Raw genomic sequence first — 18,413 nt, 5'->3', positions numbered from 1 at the left:
TATTTTATGATTGGTTTTTGGCAAATATTCAAATGAATATTGTATGTGTTGTGTTAGAAAGTGATGCTGTATTAATTCTCTTAAGTACTGTGTTAAATATAGTTTTAGGTTATTAAAAAAATGTTAAAATAGAAACGATGCTATGTAAGATACTTTTTTTAAAGAAGGGACTCACAGTGAGATAGCAGCCACAGGACACCTGAATCTTTCTGAGAAAAAGAATTTATTGCTCCATTATCAGGAGAAATGAACTTCTTGTTAGGATTCAGAGGAAGAAGTTGACACTGACCAGACAGAATCCTGTATTTGAATGGAATTTATGCATCATGCATGAGGTGTATGAATATACAACAGGTTATTGCTTTTAAGGGTTAATCCTTTGTTAACGTGGGTCCTTTTTTGGTGCTGCCCAGAGAAAGGTACCTGAACTGTCCATAACTCTTTCTATTGTCTCACATTGTCCTAATTCAAATTGTCCAAATTATTATTACTCTAATTGAATTACTATTTTTATAACCATTTTATTACTATTAAACTCTAAAATTTTAAAAACGAGTGATTGGCGTTTTTCACACCCAGCACAGGCTCCTGCTCCTTCCACCCCCAGTGCAGTGGGGCCATTTCCTACTGTGACCCAAAGGGGAGCCCCCCACAGCAGCCCCATGCCCCCCTCTCCTACCCACAGTGAACCAGGAGCTGGTCCTGCTTGTTTATTGTGGCCCCAATATGTTGGCTAAGGTAAAAAATAAAAATTTATTTTGGTTGAAAAAAATCTTTATTCACAGAACATCACATGAATCACATCCCACCCTCATTCCTTTATGTATAAAATACTGGTAAAATAAAAAGTTTTATTCCAGAGGCAAGTGAATTCCCACAGAGTCCCCTCCTGAGACCAGCTCACCCCAGAGCTGGACCTTGTGCCACAGTTTGGAAGCAGAAGTGAGTGAGGTGTTGGCTGAGGAAGGAAACACCACCAAGCTGCAGCAGCAAAGCTCCAGGGCTCCAGCTCCAGCTCATTTCCTTTGGCAGGGACCACAATCCCAGCAGGCTCCAGCTCATTCCCACTGCAGCCAAAGGGGAGATGTGGGGCTTGAAGGAACCACCCATGTCCCACTGCCATGGAGGCTTTTGGGTTTCACACAATCACCTGAGATGCCCCTGGAAATCTTTTAGGATTTACAGGCACCTCAAATGTTCCTGATGTCCCATGTCCCCAGATCCAGCTCTCCAGGTGGCTCCTTCAAGCCCCAAGTGTCACCTTTGGATGTCATGGGTAGCAAGGACACTTGGCTCACCAAGGGGAAATCAGCCTGTGCAGGGACAAGGAGAGTCCAGAAGGCAAAATAAATCAACAGGAAAATATCGATGAAAATGGCAAGCTAGGCTCAGAAACAGAAGAAAAATCCAGTTCCAAGTATCTTATGGCTCCTACCACAGCCCAAAAGGAAGGAGATTGGCCAGAGTCCACCTTGGTGTAAGACAAACCCTGCTACACCAGGTCACAGCTCCAGAAAGCTCAAACAGTGACAGCCTTAAACCCCACCACTGTCAAATCCAGTGGAACTGCATCAGTTCATCAGAACTGAGATTTGCCAGGGACCCCTTGCAAGTGCTCAGCTGCCCTCTCAAGGGCTGAATCCATCAGATTCCATATCCAAAATAAATTTCAGGCAAATTTGGATTTATGATTTCTGTTACACAACCAGGCAGATGCTCCATCACTGCAGATTCCCTCTTTCCCTTTTAATTCCTTACTTCCTTGGGCCCAAATGAAAACCAGCTCCATGCTTGCTTTGCTGCAGTATTTCCTTGGAAAACCTGGACAAATGGGGAACTCCAAGAGCAGGAAACACTTGGAGAATAGCAGAAAAGTATCAAACACATGGAGAAGCCCATGAACAGGGGCCACTGGTCACTCCAGCTCTGGTCACCAGCATGGCCCTGTCCCATATTCCCTAAAATTCCTTCTACCATTTTTTCAGTAATTAAAACCCTTTCTCCCAGTGTGCCACAGACCACATAATGAAAGCAAAGCTCAGGGCAGTCAGCAGAATGTAGAACTTGTGATTAGTTACTAATCCAGAGAACCACAACCATTCCAGACAGGAAACAGGGGAGGAATTGCCAGCATGAGGCCTCATCATGTGGATATGACCCCTCTGTGCCACTGTCAGACACCAGGGAATGCTCCAGACTTGCCACACGTGGGGATGGGAATGGATCTGCAGGTGATTGAAATGGTGATGCCCAAAATGCCAGGATGGCCCCTCCTGGGCATCAGACACCCCCAGGCTGCAGGGGAAGCAGTGGCAGGCTCAAACAAGGATCCCACAGCTCCAATGTTTCACTGGGACAGGGAATGATCCCAAGGGGACCAATGTGAGCCAGCACCACCCCCAGGAGGTGACACAGCTGAGTGTCCTTCACAGGAACTCCACAGGTGCAAAGGTAGCACAGGAATGTCCTTCCCAGGGGTGGGGACATCTCCATGCCAAGGCACAGACCTGAGGAAACTCTCCTGACCAAGCTGATGTTCAGTGCCAGGGCCTGCTGTGCTGATCCCACCATTCCTCTGGTGTGAAGAACCTGCTCCAGCTCTGTGACCAATCCCACACCTCCAGGGAGTACAAGGGGACTCATCTGCTCCATCCACTCACAAGTTCCAGCTCCAGAGCCCCAACCCCAACCAGCACCTCAGGAATGAACATAGCTCCCCAAAGCTCTGTGCTGCAGCATCAGCAATGTCCTTTTGGAGGCTGGATTTGGAGGAGGCCCAGGGAAATGCCACAGGCCTGATGTGCATTCCAGTGGAAGCAGGAGGGAGCAGGAGGGGCACTCAGCACCCTCTAGGAAGCAGCAGGGCAGAGAGAGGCACCAGAACATCCCTCAGAGGAGCAGAGCAGCATTTCAGCCTAAATCAGAGAGATGTGTGCTGTAATACTGTGTGTGAAGTTAACTGAGGTCATAACCGTGTTCTAAGACTCTTCCCCACACATCCTCCTCCTCCTCCAGGCAGATGGGAGCCCTTCACTTCCCAGCTCTTTCTGCACACTCAGTCCCACAGGCTGAACTCAGGCCCATGAACACTGTGAAATTCTCTGTGCCATTCTTGCAATGCAAAATGCAGAGGGTCAGGTCAGTGCTGGTCAGCACAGGAAAGGCCTGCAGCATCCTAGGCCGTGCCTCTGCATCCTCCCATCCCTGTGTGCCCGAAGGGACACTCCTGCCTTGCTAGAGCTGGGCACAATATTCACTTCTGCTTCCTATTAACCTGCAGGCTTGAGGGGAGAGCAGTAAAGGCCAGGGGTTGTTTTCACAGGGCCATTCTCAAGCACAGGGTCCCATTTCCTGACACATCCATTTCCCAACGTGCCTTCCACGTGACGCTGTCCCAGCGAGATTTGTAAACTCTCAAGTCCACGGGAAGGGCTCATCCAAAGCAGCACCCAGAGGAAATTCAGTTCTGGAGGCAGTCCTCTTGCAGGAGGCCAGCAGCTCATGTCAGGTACTGCACAACAAGGAACATGATGAGGCAGGTGACAGCCATGCCCCCCAGCATGAGGAACTTGTCCTGGAAGGCGCGCTTCTCGATCAGCCGCATCACCGTGTTGGACAGCCCCAGCATGTTGGCAACGTCCAGGATCTTCTTGTGGGTGCCCTGAGGACAACAAAACAGCAAACACACAATCACCCTCGTGCTCTGAGACTTCTTATTCCACAGTGCAAGAGTGTTTCATCATGGGGGGGGAGTGATGGGTGTCACAGACATGTTTTATGAAAAATCCTTTCCGTAGGATTTTTTCTCCTGAGAAGCTGAGAGGCCTCAGGAACAAAATGTAAGCAATGGTTATCTGCTGCTGTGGAATGCAACAGGTGCAGCTGGGATTGGGCTCACGTGGTTGTTGTGGGAATCTACAAAATTAGAGGGTTTTGGGAAAGCTGCAAGATGCAGGCCTCAGATACAGCAGAACTGTGAGTAGAGCTAAAGCAACAGCCATGAGATAGATCAGCAGAAAAAGTATTTAAACTGTAGAAAAGCAAGGGTAAATAGAGTAATGGTCTGTGTATTAATGATTGTGAAAATAGCTCTTTAAGCTACAGAAAGTTTATCTAGCAAGATATTAGGAAGGTTAAAGCTTCATAATGGAGCTCTGTGCGTTGTGTTTTGAGGCTTACAAGCAGGTATTGTATTCGAAATAAGCAAGCACTGTTTTAACTAAAGCCATGTGTGCTTATGGTGATTGGATAGAACTACTGTCAATGTGCTTTTGCTTTGTGTGATTGCTCAAGAAGTTTATAAAGTGAGCTGTAACATTAAGTTTTTTGGTCTGCTGCCTGGAGTGTGAGCTGCTGGCATCTTCCCACTGTCATACCCATGGAATGAGACTGATGCTGGAAATAAACCAGCTCGAGGTGCATCCCACAGCAGCCCCATCTCATTCATGTCTGTAAATACCCAGGCAGTTCAGGCCCTTCCCTGAAGTCGGGTTGTGTCTCTGCCAGTCCCATTTTCTCCAGTTCCCACAGCTCCTATTGACCCCCTGCACACTGCCCTCAGGCTCAGCACCTCCCTGTCTCTGCAGAATCCTTTCACAGTGCTTCAGAACAAAACCAAACCTTGCTGGGAAAACAGAAACCAAATATGAAGCTTTAAAATGAAACCAAACAACAGAAAGGAAAAAATCTTCAATTCTTGCAGTCATGCAACAGTGGAATTGTACAACTGGATCAGTTAAGAGGGACAATCTAGGAATATTCATTCCATACCTGTCTGTTTATACCCAATATACACAAAGTTACAGGGAATAAGTGCAAAGGAGGGAGCTGAGGGTGGGGAAGGGTCTGGCAGGGCCACAGGAGGAGCAGCTGAGGTCACTTGTTCAGCTGGAGCAGAGTGAGGGCAGAGCTCAGTGGGGCTGCAGCTCCCATCTCTGCTCTGGGACAGGGACAGGAGCCAGGGAATGGCTGGAGCTAGGCATGGAGAGGGCTGGGTTGGATATCAGGAAAATCATCTTCCTGCAGTGGGTGCTGGGCACTGCCCAGGCTCCCCAGGCAATGGTCACTCCTGGAGGCTGCCAGAGCTCCAGGAGCATTTGGACAACACTCCCAGGGATGCTGGGGTGTCTGCAGGGCCAGGAGTTGGACTGGATGATCCTTGGGAGGCCCTTCCACCATGGGATGTTCCATGATTCCACATTAACCCATTTCTCTTTGCAAGCTGTCTCTACACCAGCTGCTTCTGCCAGATGTTCTCAGGCAACAAAGTCTGGGTCAGTGTAAGAAAAGCTGAGTTAAGGGGAAAAGGAACATGAACACACATTTCCTCACCTGCAAGGGAGAAGCAACATCCCCCTGAACAGCCAGGAATGTGATGGCCCTGAAAGCACAGCCTGTGTGTGCCAGCAGCCATGGACAGACACACAGCAACTCCCTGCCCAGAGCAAAGGCTGGAGGAGAGCCAGGAGGCCCAGGGAGAGCCAGCAGGGACCAGGCACTCACTGCCAGCCAGCAGAAGCAGCCACACAGGACCGGTGCTGCCACAAGAAACAGCATTTCCCATCCCTGAGGGCACCAGGTCCTGCCAGGGCTCCTCTGTGGCTCAGGAACCCTCCAGAATCCATGGGCTTCATCCAGTCCCTCATGAGAGATCACCTTGGATCAGTGATTTCCCAGCTTGGAGAATCAACTCCAATTCCCTGTGTGCAGCACAGGGACACTCATGATGGATGCTTCCAGGCCAATGTGATCAGCCACCAAAGCAACCCAGTGCTGCACACAGTGGCCAAATGTCTACAATCCTCTCAGGGATGCAGGGACTTCAAGGAAGGTGCTCTTTCCAAAAAGCATTCACAACCCAAATCTTCTCCAGGCACTACTAATGAGTCCTTCTAGCCTTCTCCTCATGAGCTGGCAGCAGAACCTCTCCCTCTCCCCACCACTCCTATGGCCAGACTGCTCAGGAACACCAAAAAAACCTTGTGGAAAACATCAGTGAGTGGTTCAGTGTTCATTGCAGAGGAATGAACACTGAACCACTCACTGAGTTTTCTTCAAGGTTTTTCTAGTAATGAACTTTGTCTTAAAACAAATCTATACTCACCAGGTCAGTGAACAAGTGACCTGAACCAGAAGCTAAAACTCATCTTGGAAAGAATTCAGCTTCAAACTCTGCTTTAATGTCTCTGTGTAACATCTGTGGGGTCAGGGCCTGGTCACCAGAGCAGGGAGCAGAGGAGGAGCTGCAGCCCTGGTTTGGAGCTGTGCTGGTCTGTGCAGGGCTCAGGGAACAGCAGAGAGCCTGGAACCCAGCTCAGCTCCCCGAGTGCAGGCCAGGCTTGCACTGCCTGCCACACCATGGAGCTGCAGGTGGGACAGACCTGACCAAACCTGGCATTTATGGCATTAAAAATACCTAAATCTGGCAAATGCATCCCAAAACAGAGCACAAAACTGAGAACAGCAGTTAGCCCCATCTGAAGATGAGTACAACAGGCATTTCCCTACATTTTTCACAAGTCCAGTTTCTCCCCACACACTTCTTATTAAAAAGTTTTTTGTATCCTTGAGCTTTTCACTCAGAATTGAACTCATCACTTTGAACAGTCTGTAAAATAAAAGGCAAATATTTGCTATGAAGAGACTTGCAGAAATGCAGCTGTTTTCAGCAGGGAAGGAGGGATTGCTGAGGTGCATTATCTTTATTATTAATCTTGATCACAGGTGCTCTACAGCAGCTTTGTGGCTGCTCTGAGTGATGCTAATCTGAACCAACATCTCCCTGCCAGCCACTTACTGCCCCTCCTGAACCTCCTGAACAAACAACAATCAACCAAAGAAAAATAAACATTCAGCACTCCAGATGCTGCCCTGCAGGTGAAGGCCAGCCAGCCCCAAGAGATCTTAAAGGTATTCCTAACAGGATGGTAAAATGTAAAGATTTCAAATTGTTTAAACGAAATTTGGGCCTTTCCAGCATCCTCAGCTCGGAGCAATGTACTGAAACAACACATATATTGATTTTACTTAGCCTGATCAGCTTGAAGACAGAAAAATGTGGGGTCTTTGTGGTAAAAAATGCTGCCCCCACCTTTAATGTGACTCTCTGGTCCCTCAGCCCCGCCAGGATGTTGGTGCCACTGCCAATAAGCTCATCCATGCCTCGGTGGGCACTCTGCAGGGATTCATTAAACTGCAAGGTTTCGTCGATCGGGATGGTGGTGTCAGAGTCCTGTGGGGAAAGCAGGGACTCAGTTACCTGCTCACTCAGAAAAACACAAAATGCACCAGCAGCCAGCCAGAACCCAACAGGACTGCCAGGACTGTGCTTAGATTTAATTTTTTTTATAATGATTTTAAATCCAACATTGATGTTTGAGTGAAAAGAGTCATTTAGAGAAGAGGAAGGCAAAAGGCAAAGCTGAGCAGCTGCTCAACTGTAATGAGGTGTCAAGGATGAAAAGAGCAAAAGCAGAGAATTTCTGTAATCTCAGTAGGAAATGGTACTGCAGGAGAGAACATCAAATCTAACAGAAGGTGTTAAACACCAGGAAGGTGCTTACTCATTGATCACTGCAAGTGAAAGATTTGTGGAAGATTTCACACTACATTTCTGAGCAACAAAAAATGAAAACAAAATGTTTGGAGATGACATTCTACAGAAATTTCTGGCAGTGAGGGCAAACAGACATGGGTCTGGTTCCCTGAGCTCTGGCTCACTCATCACCCAAGGCCCTATTTAAAAAAAATATTAAAAATTAGTATTTTTCATGGTTTTTCCAGTAAAGATGCATTCACTCAACTAGGAACTGGGAATCTTGAAATGTTAATAACAGGGTAAAACTCTAATCTGCACAGGAGGGCAGGGATGGGATCACCCCTGTCTGCCAAAGGCCTCCAGGTCTCTGTTTCTGACACCATTCCATCCTGAGGGGCAAGGAAATGCCTCACACCCCACAGGGCTTAGAGCAGGAACTGGGGACTGGAAGGGACAAGCTGGGAACAGAGATCACCTGCTCCAGGGGCTCAGAACAAGAACCAAAGGCAGAATTCCCAGTCATGTGAACTGTCTAAGCAGAAGCACTTGGATTTTCATGGGAATGGCTCTTATTGCAGATATTTAACAACCTTCTAACCAGCAGATTTCATTTCTGTACAAGGTTTTTTTGTCCACTATAAGGCAGCAATAAAAATAGAGGAGTAGATTTGTGACCCCCACAAGGAAAGGGGATGGCACCAGAGCTCTGTTTTGATGCTTGGGATTTTCTCCAGGTACAAGGAAAGGCTTTAAAAATAAATACCAATTTTAACTCTTGAATTAAGCAAACTTCTACATCTGTGTTCCAAAAGCTGTTCTGGATTTTCCAGTGATTTACTCACAAACTCAGCTGACATCTCTGATAGAACAGGGGAGTGTATGAATAGGAACTGTGGAAAAATGTAACCAAGAGAGGCTGATAACTGATAAATAAATCATCATTTGCCTATTAAAGGATCATTTGAAAGCCATATTTTTGTAGCAAGCTTAAAAGAAATACAAAGCAATTGTGTATTTTTTTCATCTACCATGCCTTTCAACATCTGAAGGAGAAAATAACCCATCTGCTCTATATTTTGCATCTGTAAGCCTGTTGTTCCTGAACAGCAAATTTTCCTGTAGGAAAACTTGTCCCTACTTGCAGGGAAACACCACAATGTTTAATAACAGCAAATTGCAGTCATTCCTTCAAGCCTTGTTTACAGTTTTGAAATAGCCAGCAGAATACCAGACATTAACTTTGTGGCAGGCTTTGAGAAATGCATCAAACTGCCGAAATCTCAATTTATTAGGATTGCTCACATTCTTTCTTTCTTGTCCTGACAATGAATAACAAAATGTTAGGTGAGATGCCTTTAATGAAGAAAGGAAATAAAGAGGGAAATCAAACAAAAATGTAAAAATAGTATTAAAAAAAAACAAATCAAAACAAAACCTTAACAAAAACAAATAAACAAAATTTTAAAAAACCAATAAAACCCAAGATTAACTTTTCAGTTGCAGAAAAGTGAAACCTGAAAGCAAGCCTACATTATTGAGAACAAAATTCCCCCAGAAACTTGCACTAGGGGGACTTCCCAATGGAGGAACTAACAAGAACAGCTGGACACCATTGATGTTATTACCAACTTTTGACTCATTTCTAGGCAAAAAGCAAGGGCCTTGTCCCAGCTGTGTGATTTGTGTTTGGCCACACTGAAGTTTGCTGACACCTGCTGCCAGCAGGGTGTGTAAAGCCAGGCTTTTCACAGATCTCAGGATCTGGGAAACATCTGACACAAATGCAAGTGCAATGTACAGTTTAGTACCTACCTCACTGACCTTTTACAACTGCAGGTGGATTGCACTGGATAAAAGAGGAGCAGCAGCTTCTGGAGCCTTTTCCTGTTAAGAGCCCAGCTTTTCTACAACTGCTGTGTAAATCCAGGTGGATTGCACTGGATAAAAGAGGAGCAGCAGCTTCTGGAGCCTTTTCCTGCCCAGCTTTTCTACAACTGCAGGTGGATTGCACTGGATAAAACGGGAGCAGCAGTTTCTGGAGTCTTTTCCTGTTACCTTAAGAGCCCAGCTTTTCCTCACAAGAGCTCCCCACATATTTTCATTCCTCTCCACCTTTACTCACACTCCCAGCAGCTCCCAACAATCCTGTTTACAATCTCCCTGCCTACCCCTGCTGGAGGGAGGCTTTTCACAGATCTCAGGATCTGGCAGGCAGCTGACACAAATCCAAGTGAACTGTACAGTTTAGTACCTACCTCACTGACCTTTTACAACTGGTATGTAAATCCAGGTGGATTGCACTGGATAAAAGAGGAGCAGCAGCTTCTGGAGCCTCTCCCTGTTAAGAGCCCAGCTTTTCTACAACTGCTGTGTAAATCCAGGTGGAACTGCACTGGATAAAAGAGTTTCTGGAGCCTTTTCCTGTTACCTTAAGAGCCCAGCTTTTCTACAACTGCTATGGTGGAACTGCACTGGATGAAAGAGGAGCAGCAGTTTCTAGAGTCTTTTCCTGTTACCTTAAGAGCCCAGCTTTTCCTCACGAGAGCTTCCCACATATTTTGATTCCTCTCCACCTTTACTCACACTCCCAGCAGCTCCCAACAATCCTGTTTACAATCTCCCTGCCTCCCCCTGCTGGATTTGAGCTGCTGGAGCACAGAGAACCCCAGCAGGGATATTTACGTTGGTGGTGAAGGTGCGGGCCAGCAGCTCCTCCCGCTGCCTCTCCTGCTGCTCCCGCAGGTACCGGCGGTGCTGGAAGTTCCTCAGGGCTGTCTGCAGGTGCTGCACGTCGTATTTCAGCTGGTCCACTCGCCTGCAAAGGAGCAGCAGCACAAAAACACTCTGCTTTGTGGGAATCTATAAAAGGGGTTTGGGAAAGCTGCAGAAGGCAGGCCCCAGAGACAGCAGAATTGTGATTAGAGCTAAGCAGTAGCCATGAGATAGGTCAGCAGAAAAATTCTGTAAGAAGTAGAAAAGTAAGGACAAATAGAACAATGGTGTGTGTATTAATCCTTGGCTAGAATAACTCCCTAAGCTTGCACTGCCTGCCACACCATGGAGCTGCAGGTGTGACAGAATCCTGACCAAATCTGGGATTTATGGCATTAAAAATGCCTAAATCTGACAAATACATCCCAAAACAAAGCAGTGTCACAAAACTCACAGAAAGTTTATCTAGCAAGATATAAGGAAGTTTTAAGGTTAATGATGGAGCTCTGTGCATTGTGTTTTAAGGCTTACAAGCAGGTACTGTATTTAAAATAAGCAAGCATTGTTCTAACCACAGGTATGTGTGTTTATAGTGGTTGGATAGAACTACTGTCAATGTGCTTTTGCTTTGTGTGATCAGTCAAAAAAGTTTTGAAGTGAGCTGTAACATTAAGTTCTTTGTTTGCTGTCTGGGATGTGAGCTGCTGGCATCTTCCCATTGTCATACCCATGGAACGAGACTGATGCTGGAAAATCAAACAGCTCAAGGCACATTCCCAGCAGTCCCCTCCTGCTCTGTGATCTGTACACAGCCCCCAGCTGGCAATATGCTTTTCTGGTGCTTTTTGTACCAGCAAAGGAGCATTGTAAATTAACAGCAATGAATAACAAGGAATGATGGGTTCTACTTCTCTACAAGATGCAGGACATCCAATGCTAGGCTGAAATTCCACACCTACATCCACCCTGTCTCATTCTTCTGCTATCTAGGTGATTACTTCACAGGTGATTATTCATTTTAATCAATTATTTAGGCTCCAGGCTAATGACAGAATGTGAAACAGAACTCCTGAGCTGTCTTGGACATCCTATCCCATGGATTGTCTCTTCAGGTGTTATAATCTCTCATTTAACACAGATTTGGGAGGATGGTAGGATTTGTACAGGTTCTATTTTATGACCCTCCCCCTTCACATAAAAGATGATGCTTTCCAGTTTCCTTAATTAGCATCATGTTCTGAACTTTGAAGTTTTATTCCAGTTTCTTTAATTAGCATCATGTTCTGAAGTTTGAGGTTTTATTAAAAGGAGCTCCAAAGTCAGTGGGTAATACAGGAGGCACCTCAGACATCTCCACTGGGCTGAAACAAATCATGTCCAGAAGTCCACTGGCCCTGATTAAATGATTGATAAAATTTAATGTTTGATCACCAGACTATCCTTGTCTAGTGGAAGGTGTCCCTGCCCATGGCAGGGGTTGGAAATTATCTTTAAGGCCCCTTCCAACCCAAACCATTCCAGGATTCTACAAAGAAATCCATGACTATTTCAGATACTGGCTTCTTTCTTTAATACAGGTGACATGAAACCCACCCCTACTATCTACAAGGGCATTTCTGGACTGATTAATAACTGAGTCACAGAATTAATTAAGAACAGCAAATCCTGCTGTATGTGGTCCAACCTCCTGCTCAAACCATTGCTCACTTTAGAAACCTCTTTATTTCAGTCACCAACAGCTTGGGAAATGGCTCAGGAAAATGACAGCAAATGAAGGAATTTGACTCTCTACCTCCAAAATGCCATTAAAAGCAAGGGACAGAGAGCATCCAAGAGAACAGAGAACATCATCTGAGAACAGAGCCATGAATCCAGCTGCATCACCAGTCTGGACCTGATGATCTCTGAGGCCTTTTCCAGCTTTAATGATTCTCATGATCCTGGGCTTAAATGTAAAAAAGTGATTTTGCCTCTGTGCCTCAATTTTTCTACTGTAGAGCACAGAGATCAGTCATGCAAAGTATAAAGATTTCACACAAATCAAAAGCAAACAGCTTCAGTAAATTTAATTAAAATAATTACAAAGACTACCCTGCACAATCACAGCAAAGCAGTGAACTCACAGTTTGGCACTCTGCCTCTTGTTGGGAGGTTCTTTGCTGGACAGGATTTCCAGACGTTCCAAGTTGCTGAATATGTTGTCTATTCTTGCCTGAATCTCATTTTCTACCACTACAAGGAAATAAAAACAGGATTTGACTTGAATTAGGCAAATGCTCAAAAGCATTCAAAGCACTATGTAAAAACTGATAGATTCAAATCTTTACTGGATGGAAATAATCAGGTAACTGAGAACTATAAATCCAATGAAATGTCACTTCTTTAGCTCAGTAATTTGACACTCTCACCTTTCCCTCCTCCTCTGAGAAGGCAGCCAGGAAAGCCCCTGCTTGTTCCAGACATCTGAGCCTCTTTCCCCATCAGAATTAGGATTTCAAGCCCACACATTCCCCCTGCAGCCCCTTCCTGCTCCCTCAGCAGGATTTGCTGTCACAAGAGCGCAGAGAAGCATCATCAACCACGGGCCAACTCCTCCACACACCAGGAGTGCCCAGAAAAGCCCTCTGAGCAGCACCCAGAGAAGCAAAGAGCACAACCAACCTCATCTCTGCCCCTGGACCCACACAGCCAGGGAGTGACTGACTCACATCCTGAGACAAATCAATGAAATTGTGCTAATCCAGCTCCCCCCATCATTTACTGCAGCTGAATTCAACACAGGAGAGCTGACAAACACTTACAGCAACTTTGGTCAGACCAAAATCCACCACTGCACATTTTTTCTGAGCAGGAAGGGACAATTTGTGCTCAAAGTTGGAAAAGGCAAACTGCAAGTTTGATTTCCTGGCCCCTATTCCTGCTCTTCAACCATGGATAATCCTGTTCTCCATAAATTCTGAAATACACACTGGTAAATTTATAGAGAGAGAAATAGATACATATATTTATTCATTTATTAACTCTGTAAACTGGTGAACTGACTGTAAACTATGTAAACTACATAATCCTATCTCTTGAAATGGTCTCAAGTAATAGAAGCAAAATGGCAAATTATTCTAATTTTCAGGACTTTCAAAATCACCCCCAGTGAACAGCAGTCTGGGAAATATGGCATTGCAGAAGGAGTAATACAACCACCACAAAAACCACAACCAGAATTAGTCATTCTATTTTTTTGGAATAATATAATATAATATAATATAATATAATATAATATAATATAATATAATATAATATAATATAATATAATATAATATAATATAATATAATATAATATAATATAATATAATATAATATAATATAATATAATATAATATAATATAATATAATATAATATAACATAACATAACATAACACAATATAACACAATATAACACAATATAACACATTATAACACAATATAATACATTATATCACATCATATTATATTACATTATTATATGATCTATAATATAAAATAATGATGATAATGATAATGATAATGATAATGATAATAATAATAATAATAATAATAATAATAATAATAATAATAACTCTATTAGTAATTGCTATTTTTTGATATCAAAATTATCACAGCCCTTCCTAGAGCCCAGTCATGTTTCACAGATGTGTTTAAGGTAAGAAAAGTCAGTGAACATGTGCAGAAATGCATGCAGCCAATGCAGTGTCCTTTCAGCTCAGAAGTTCCTGATAAAACCCATCACTAGTGACTCATGCAGGAATTAAGGGTTCAAACACAGGTCCAAAATACATGTGCCAGTTGTGCACTGGGGTAAAAAGTCCTGCCACACATATCAGAGCATCTCATTATTACAGTCATTTATGAGCACAGGGTTATAGTCCAGATTTACTGAGGCAATTTCAGACCCAGGGGTTCTACCCAGTTCCCACAAGCAGGTGGAATCACAGGTTCTGACTCTGATGGAGCAGGAATGTCAGGAGCATCCTGCACACAAAATCAGTGCATCTTACCCAAAACTGCACTGAGCATCTTTAGGGGAAAGCTGCCAGTTGGTGGATGCTGAGGGAATAACACCACAGCAGGGCAGGCTCAGTCACACCTCAGCTTTCTGACAAAGCAGCCCAGAGATGCTCCCAGTCTGCAGCTCTGTCCACACCAAGGTGTTCATTAGCTCCAGGTGCTCAAAAACATCCAGGAGGGCATCACTGTGGGGGTTTTGATCTGTTTATTCTGAAGGCTGCACAGACACCCTGACCATGAGCTCCAAAATCTAACAGCACCTAAAGAAGCAGCCACAGCAAGCCCTCTCTGTCAGTTAAAGGATGATAACAGGAAGATGAAGCAAATTCTTGTCCTGTCTTTTCTGCTCTGTCCTCATACAAAATATCATCTTATTGAGGTTAAACAGCAACACGATTTCAATGATTTCTGAACTGGTGATGTCTCAGCAGCTGATCACTGTGGCTCAGGAGCTAAATCTGTTCCAGTAATGATTGTAAATTTAACAAGAAGCACACAAGGTTAAAGATGCAAACTCAGTCAATCCCACTCATCACTTACAGTGCACTGACTCCTTGTCTGAAGTCTCCAGGTGCCCCATGTAAGACTGGACCTCATGGACCTGCCTGTCAGGACATAAAGAGAAAATGAACAGAAAAGTCAGCTAACAGACACAAAATCATTTCTCAGCACCTCACTTTTCAGCTTTTTTGACTGAAATGCACTTTTTAGAAGAGCACAGGAATCAGCAACACAGTGTCAGAGCAGACAGCCCAGCCCTGACCACCAACCCAGGTCCTCAGCAGGAAGCAAGTTGTGCTCTCACCTCATATGCACCTACAAAGTAACTTTATTTAAAAACAGAAATCAAGGTGAAGGTTATGAAAAACACAGATCAGCTTTTCTACAAGAAACAGCTGTTCAGCTTGGTCTGGAGATGACAGTGGGAATGATTTTCGTGGTCTCACAACCTGTGAATTCACAGGCATCAACTGAAATTAAAAGCTTGTAATTTTAAGAAAAAGATATTGTGGCTGGACAAGCAGTGGCATAGAAATATAAAATAAAAAAAATATTAATGGTTGTTAAATTCTTCTGGAACTAGATGGGCTTTAAGGTCCCTTCCAACCTGAGCCACTCACTGATCACAAAATGAGGCAGTACAGAAATGGGAACAGGAAAACACCAGTGCCCATATCCATAACAGCTGCTGTGACATTCCTGCATTTGCAGATCTCCAGCAGGATGTCCTGCTCTCCCTGCAGGGTCACTCTGGATCGTTATTCAGAGAAATGAGGATTCAACACAAGATTCAAGTCTCTCACCACCCACCCTCCCTTAACAGAGCCCCACAAAATGCAAATTACCACGGAAATTTGGAATATTGGCTTAACTGTGTCCTTTGGCCCCTTTCCCCTGAGCTACTCCACATGGATTACCAACAGAACCACGAGATTTTTTGCCTTATTTTGCAATTCCCACACCACTCCTCCCTCTGCGGACATTATCTGTGAAATGTGGGGTTTATCCTCAAGCAGCCCCACGCCTCCAGAGGTGCTTTAAACTGCGGCAGTCCCTCAAACCCTGCTGCAAAATTCCTTATAAACGAGCGTGCTTTCGTGCTTTAAATAAACCGGCAGCGATGAGCGGCGATCCCCGCTCGCGGTGCCCCGGGCCGGCCGAGCCCGCGGGGCTGACGTGGCACACGCGGTTCTGCCCCCTCCGGGATGCGGTTTTTTAATGGGGAAACGCTTTTTAAGGGTGCTGAGATCTGTGGGGTGTCGGCCCCGGGATCCCGCACACCCGGCCCGGCCCCTCACACACTCGGTTTGTGGGTCTGCCCCCGATCCTCCAGACAAGCGCTGGTCTGACGGGACGGACATCACACACCTCAACCCCCCAGACACTCCTCAATCCCTCAGACCCCTCTCAATCCCTCAGACCCCTCGGTCCCTCACACAGCCCCCGAGCCCTCACACACCCCTCATTCCCTCACATCCCTCTCAATCTGTCACACAGCCCGCAATCCCTCACACACCACTCAATCCCTCACAAACCCCTCAATCCCTCACAAACCCCTCAATCCCTCACAAACCCCTCAATCCCTCACAAACCCCTCAATCCCTCACAAACCCCTCAGTCCCTCACAAACCCCTCAGTCCCTCACATCCCTCTCAATCTGTCACACCGCCCGCAATCCCTCACACACCCCTCAGTCCCTCACAAACCCCTCAGTCCCTCACAAACCCCTCAATCCCTCACACACCCCTCAATCCCTCACACACCCCTCAATCCCTCACACACCCTTCATTCCCTCATGCACCCCTCGATCCCTCACGCACCCCCCCAGTCCCTCACGCACCCCCCAGTCCCTCACGCACTTGTTGGTTTGCCGGTACAGCCCTCACACATCCCTCAGTCCTTCACACACCCCTCACACACCCATTGGTTTGCCGGTACAGCCCCTCACACAGCCCCCAGTCCCTCACACACTGTCGGGTTGCTGGCATAGCCCTCACACATCCCTCAACCCCTCATATCCTCCTCAGTATATCATGCACTTGTTGGTTTGCTGGTACAGCCCCTCACACACCCCTCAATCCCTCACACCCCCCTCAATCCCTCACTCACTTGCTGGTTTGCCGGTACAGCCCCTCACACACTCTCTTCAATCCCTCACACACACCCCGAGCCCTCCTCACACCGCCTTCAGCCCCTCACGCACTTGTTGGTGAGTGTACAGCCCTCACGCACCCCTCAATCCTCACACACATCCCTCAGTCCCTCACGCACTTGTTAATCTGCTGGTACAGCCCCTCACACACCCCCCGAGCCCTCACGCACTTGTTGATTTGATAGCACAGCCCCTCACATCCCCCCAGTCCCTCACGCACTTGTTGGTTTGCTGGTACAGCCCCTCCATCCCGCACCGGCTCCGCTCCGCACACGTCACCTCCCGCCACTTCCGGCCCCGCCGCCTCCCGCTGCTTCCGCTTCCGGCTTCCCCCGGGCCGCGCTCCCGCCCCTGCAGCGCCCCGCGGGGCCGCCAGGGGGCGCTGCAGGACCGGCGTGAAGAGCGAGGGGCGGGAACGGGAGGGACCGGGAGGGATCGGGCGGGGCCGTGAGGGACCGGGAGGGGCCGGGAGGGGCGTGAGGGACCGGGAGAGACCGGGAGGGGCCGGGAGGGGCCGGGCGGGGCGTGAGGGACCGGGATGGGCCGTGAGCGACCGGGCGGGGCCGTGAGGGGCGTGAGGGACGGGGAAGGGCCGGGCGGGGCATAGGTACAGGTAGAAACACTGATTGATTAAAAAGCTCAAATTAGGACCATAACTCTGTCTTGTCACTGTGGTTTAATGGAATATAGCTCTTGTCAACAAATGTAATTTCACGCTAATAAAAGCTTGATTGAGAAAAATTGGGAAAGGCTTGTATTCTGTAAAGCGTTCAAGTCCATACACTAGATCAATAATTGAAAAGTCTGTAGCCTCTGTCCTCATGGTCCGGACAAGCACTCAGCTCTCTCCTTCACTATTTTTTCCTTCTATTAAATGTTGTCATTTTATACTTGTTCCTCAGGCTTTGAATGCCCCCTGATGCTGAGCCCTTTTCTGGGTTTGTGCTGCCTGTCCCACCTGTGATGTGAAGGGAAACCTGCTTTATCAACAATAATAATGTCTTAAACTGGGTCCATCCAGATAAAACGTTCGAATACTATTGAATAAAATACACTGATTTAAATCCTAAACTTCCTTCAGCACCCTCAGCCTTGTACTGCACTCGACTTAGGCAAAACCAAAATAACTGTACAGCAAAAATTCAAGCTACTGAAAGATGACAAACGTTGGAGGGAAAGTGAGAAAATATTTTCAGAGGTGGGGAAGCTGAAGGCAGACACCTCCTGATGTGAGACTGGGCAAATTGGGAAACCTGGGGGCTGGAACAGCCTCCAAAGTGTTGGGTTGTTTCTGTTGTTGCTCATTTGCAGTTCAGGGTGAGCACCTGAAGAATGCAGCCTTGTCACAGGAGAACACATCCCTGAGCACCACACAGCTCGAAAAGAGGGAAACAACAACACATCTTTAATTAATGAGAGATTCTGTCCCTGTGGGTCCATCTCTTGTGTCTCAGATGATGCATCAAGCT

The 18,413-nt window shown here is 46.3% G+C and overlaps 1 protein-coding gene across 3 annotated transcripts; it reads right to left on the bottom strand.

Moving 5' to 3' along the window:
* Positions 1-204: 204 nt before the first annotated feature.
* GOSR2 (golgi SNAP receptor complex member 2) lies at positions 205-17,232 on the bottom strand. Of its 3 annotated transcripts, none has more exons than XM_066567058.1 (6): positions 17,165-17,232; positions 14,832-14,896; positions 12,373-12,481; positions 10,220-10,352; positions 7,091-7,231; positions 205-3,661 (listed from the first exon to the last, which is right to left on the bottom strand). In XM_066567058.1, exons 1-6 carry the CDS (start codon positions 17,191-17,193, stop codon positions 3,500-3,502), a joined length of 639 nt encoding a protein of 212 aa, XP_066423155.1. In that variant the 5' UTR covers positions 17,194-17,232; the 3' UTR covers positions 205-3,499. The 3 variants fall into 3 exon arrangements, with proteins under 3 accessions (XP_066423155.1, XP_066423156.1, XP_066423157.1); XM_066567059.1 differs by lacking the exon at positions 17,165-17,232 and adding an exon at positions 16,832-16,851; XM_066567060.1 differs by lacking the exon at positions 7,091-7,231.
* Between the last annotated feature and the right edge of the window lie 1,181 nt (positions 17,233-18,413).

This window comes from Molothrus aeneus, chromosome 28, assembly GCF_037042795.1.
Source record: "Molothrus aeneus isolate 106 chromosome 28, BPBGC_Maene_1.0, whole genome shotgun sequence".
NCBI classification, from domain to species: Eukaryota; Metazoa; Chordata; class Aves; order Passeriformes; family Icteridae; genus Molothrus; species Molothrus aeneus.
This window is presented reverse-complemented; position numbering and strand designations above follow the sequence as displayed.

Bases quoted from the DNA above. Each gene is read 5' to 3' on its own strand.
- GOSR2 (XM_066567058.1), bottom strand. From the start codon at position 17,193: ATGGAGGGGCTGTACCAGCAAACCAACAA. The intron at 10,353-12,372 runs GTGAGTTCACTG...GCTCCTTTGCAG, and splicing joins AAGAGGCAGAGTGCCAAACT to GCGAGTGGACCAGCTGAAAT. The intron at 3,662-7,090 runs GTGGGGGCAGCA...TGTTGTCCTCAG, and splicing joins ACCAGAGAGTCACATTAAAG to GGCACCCACAAGAAGATCCT.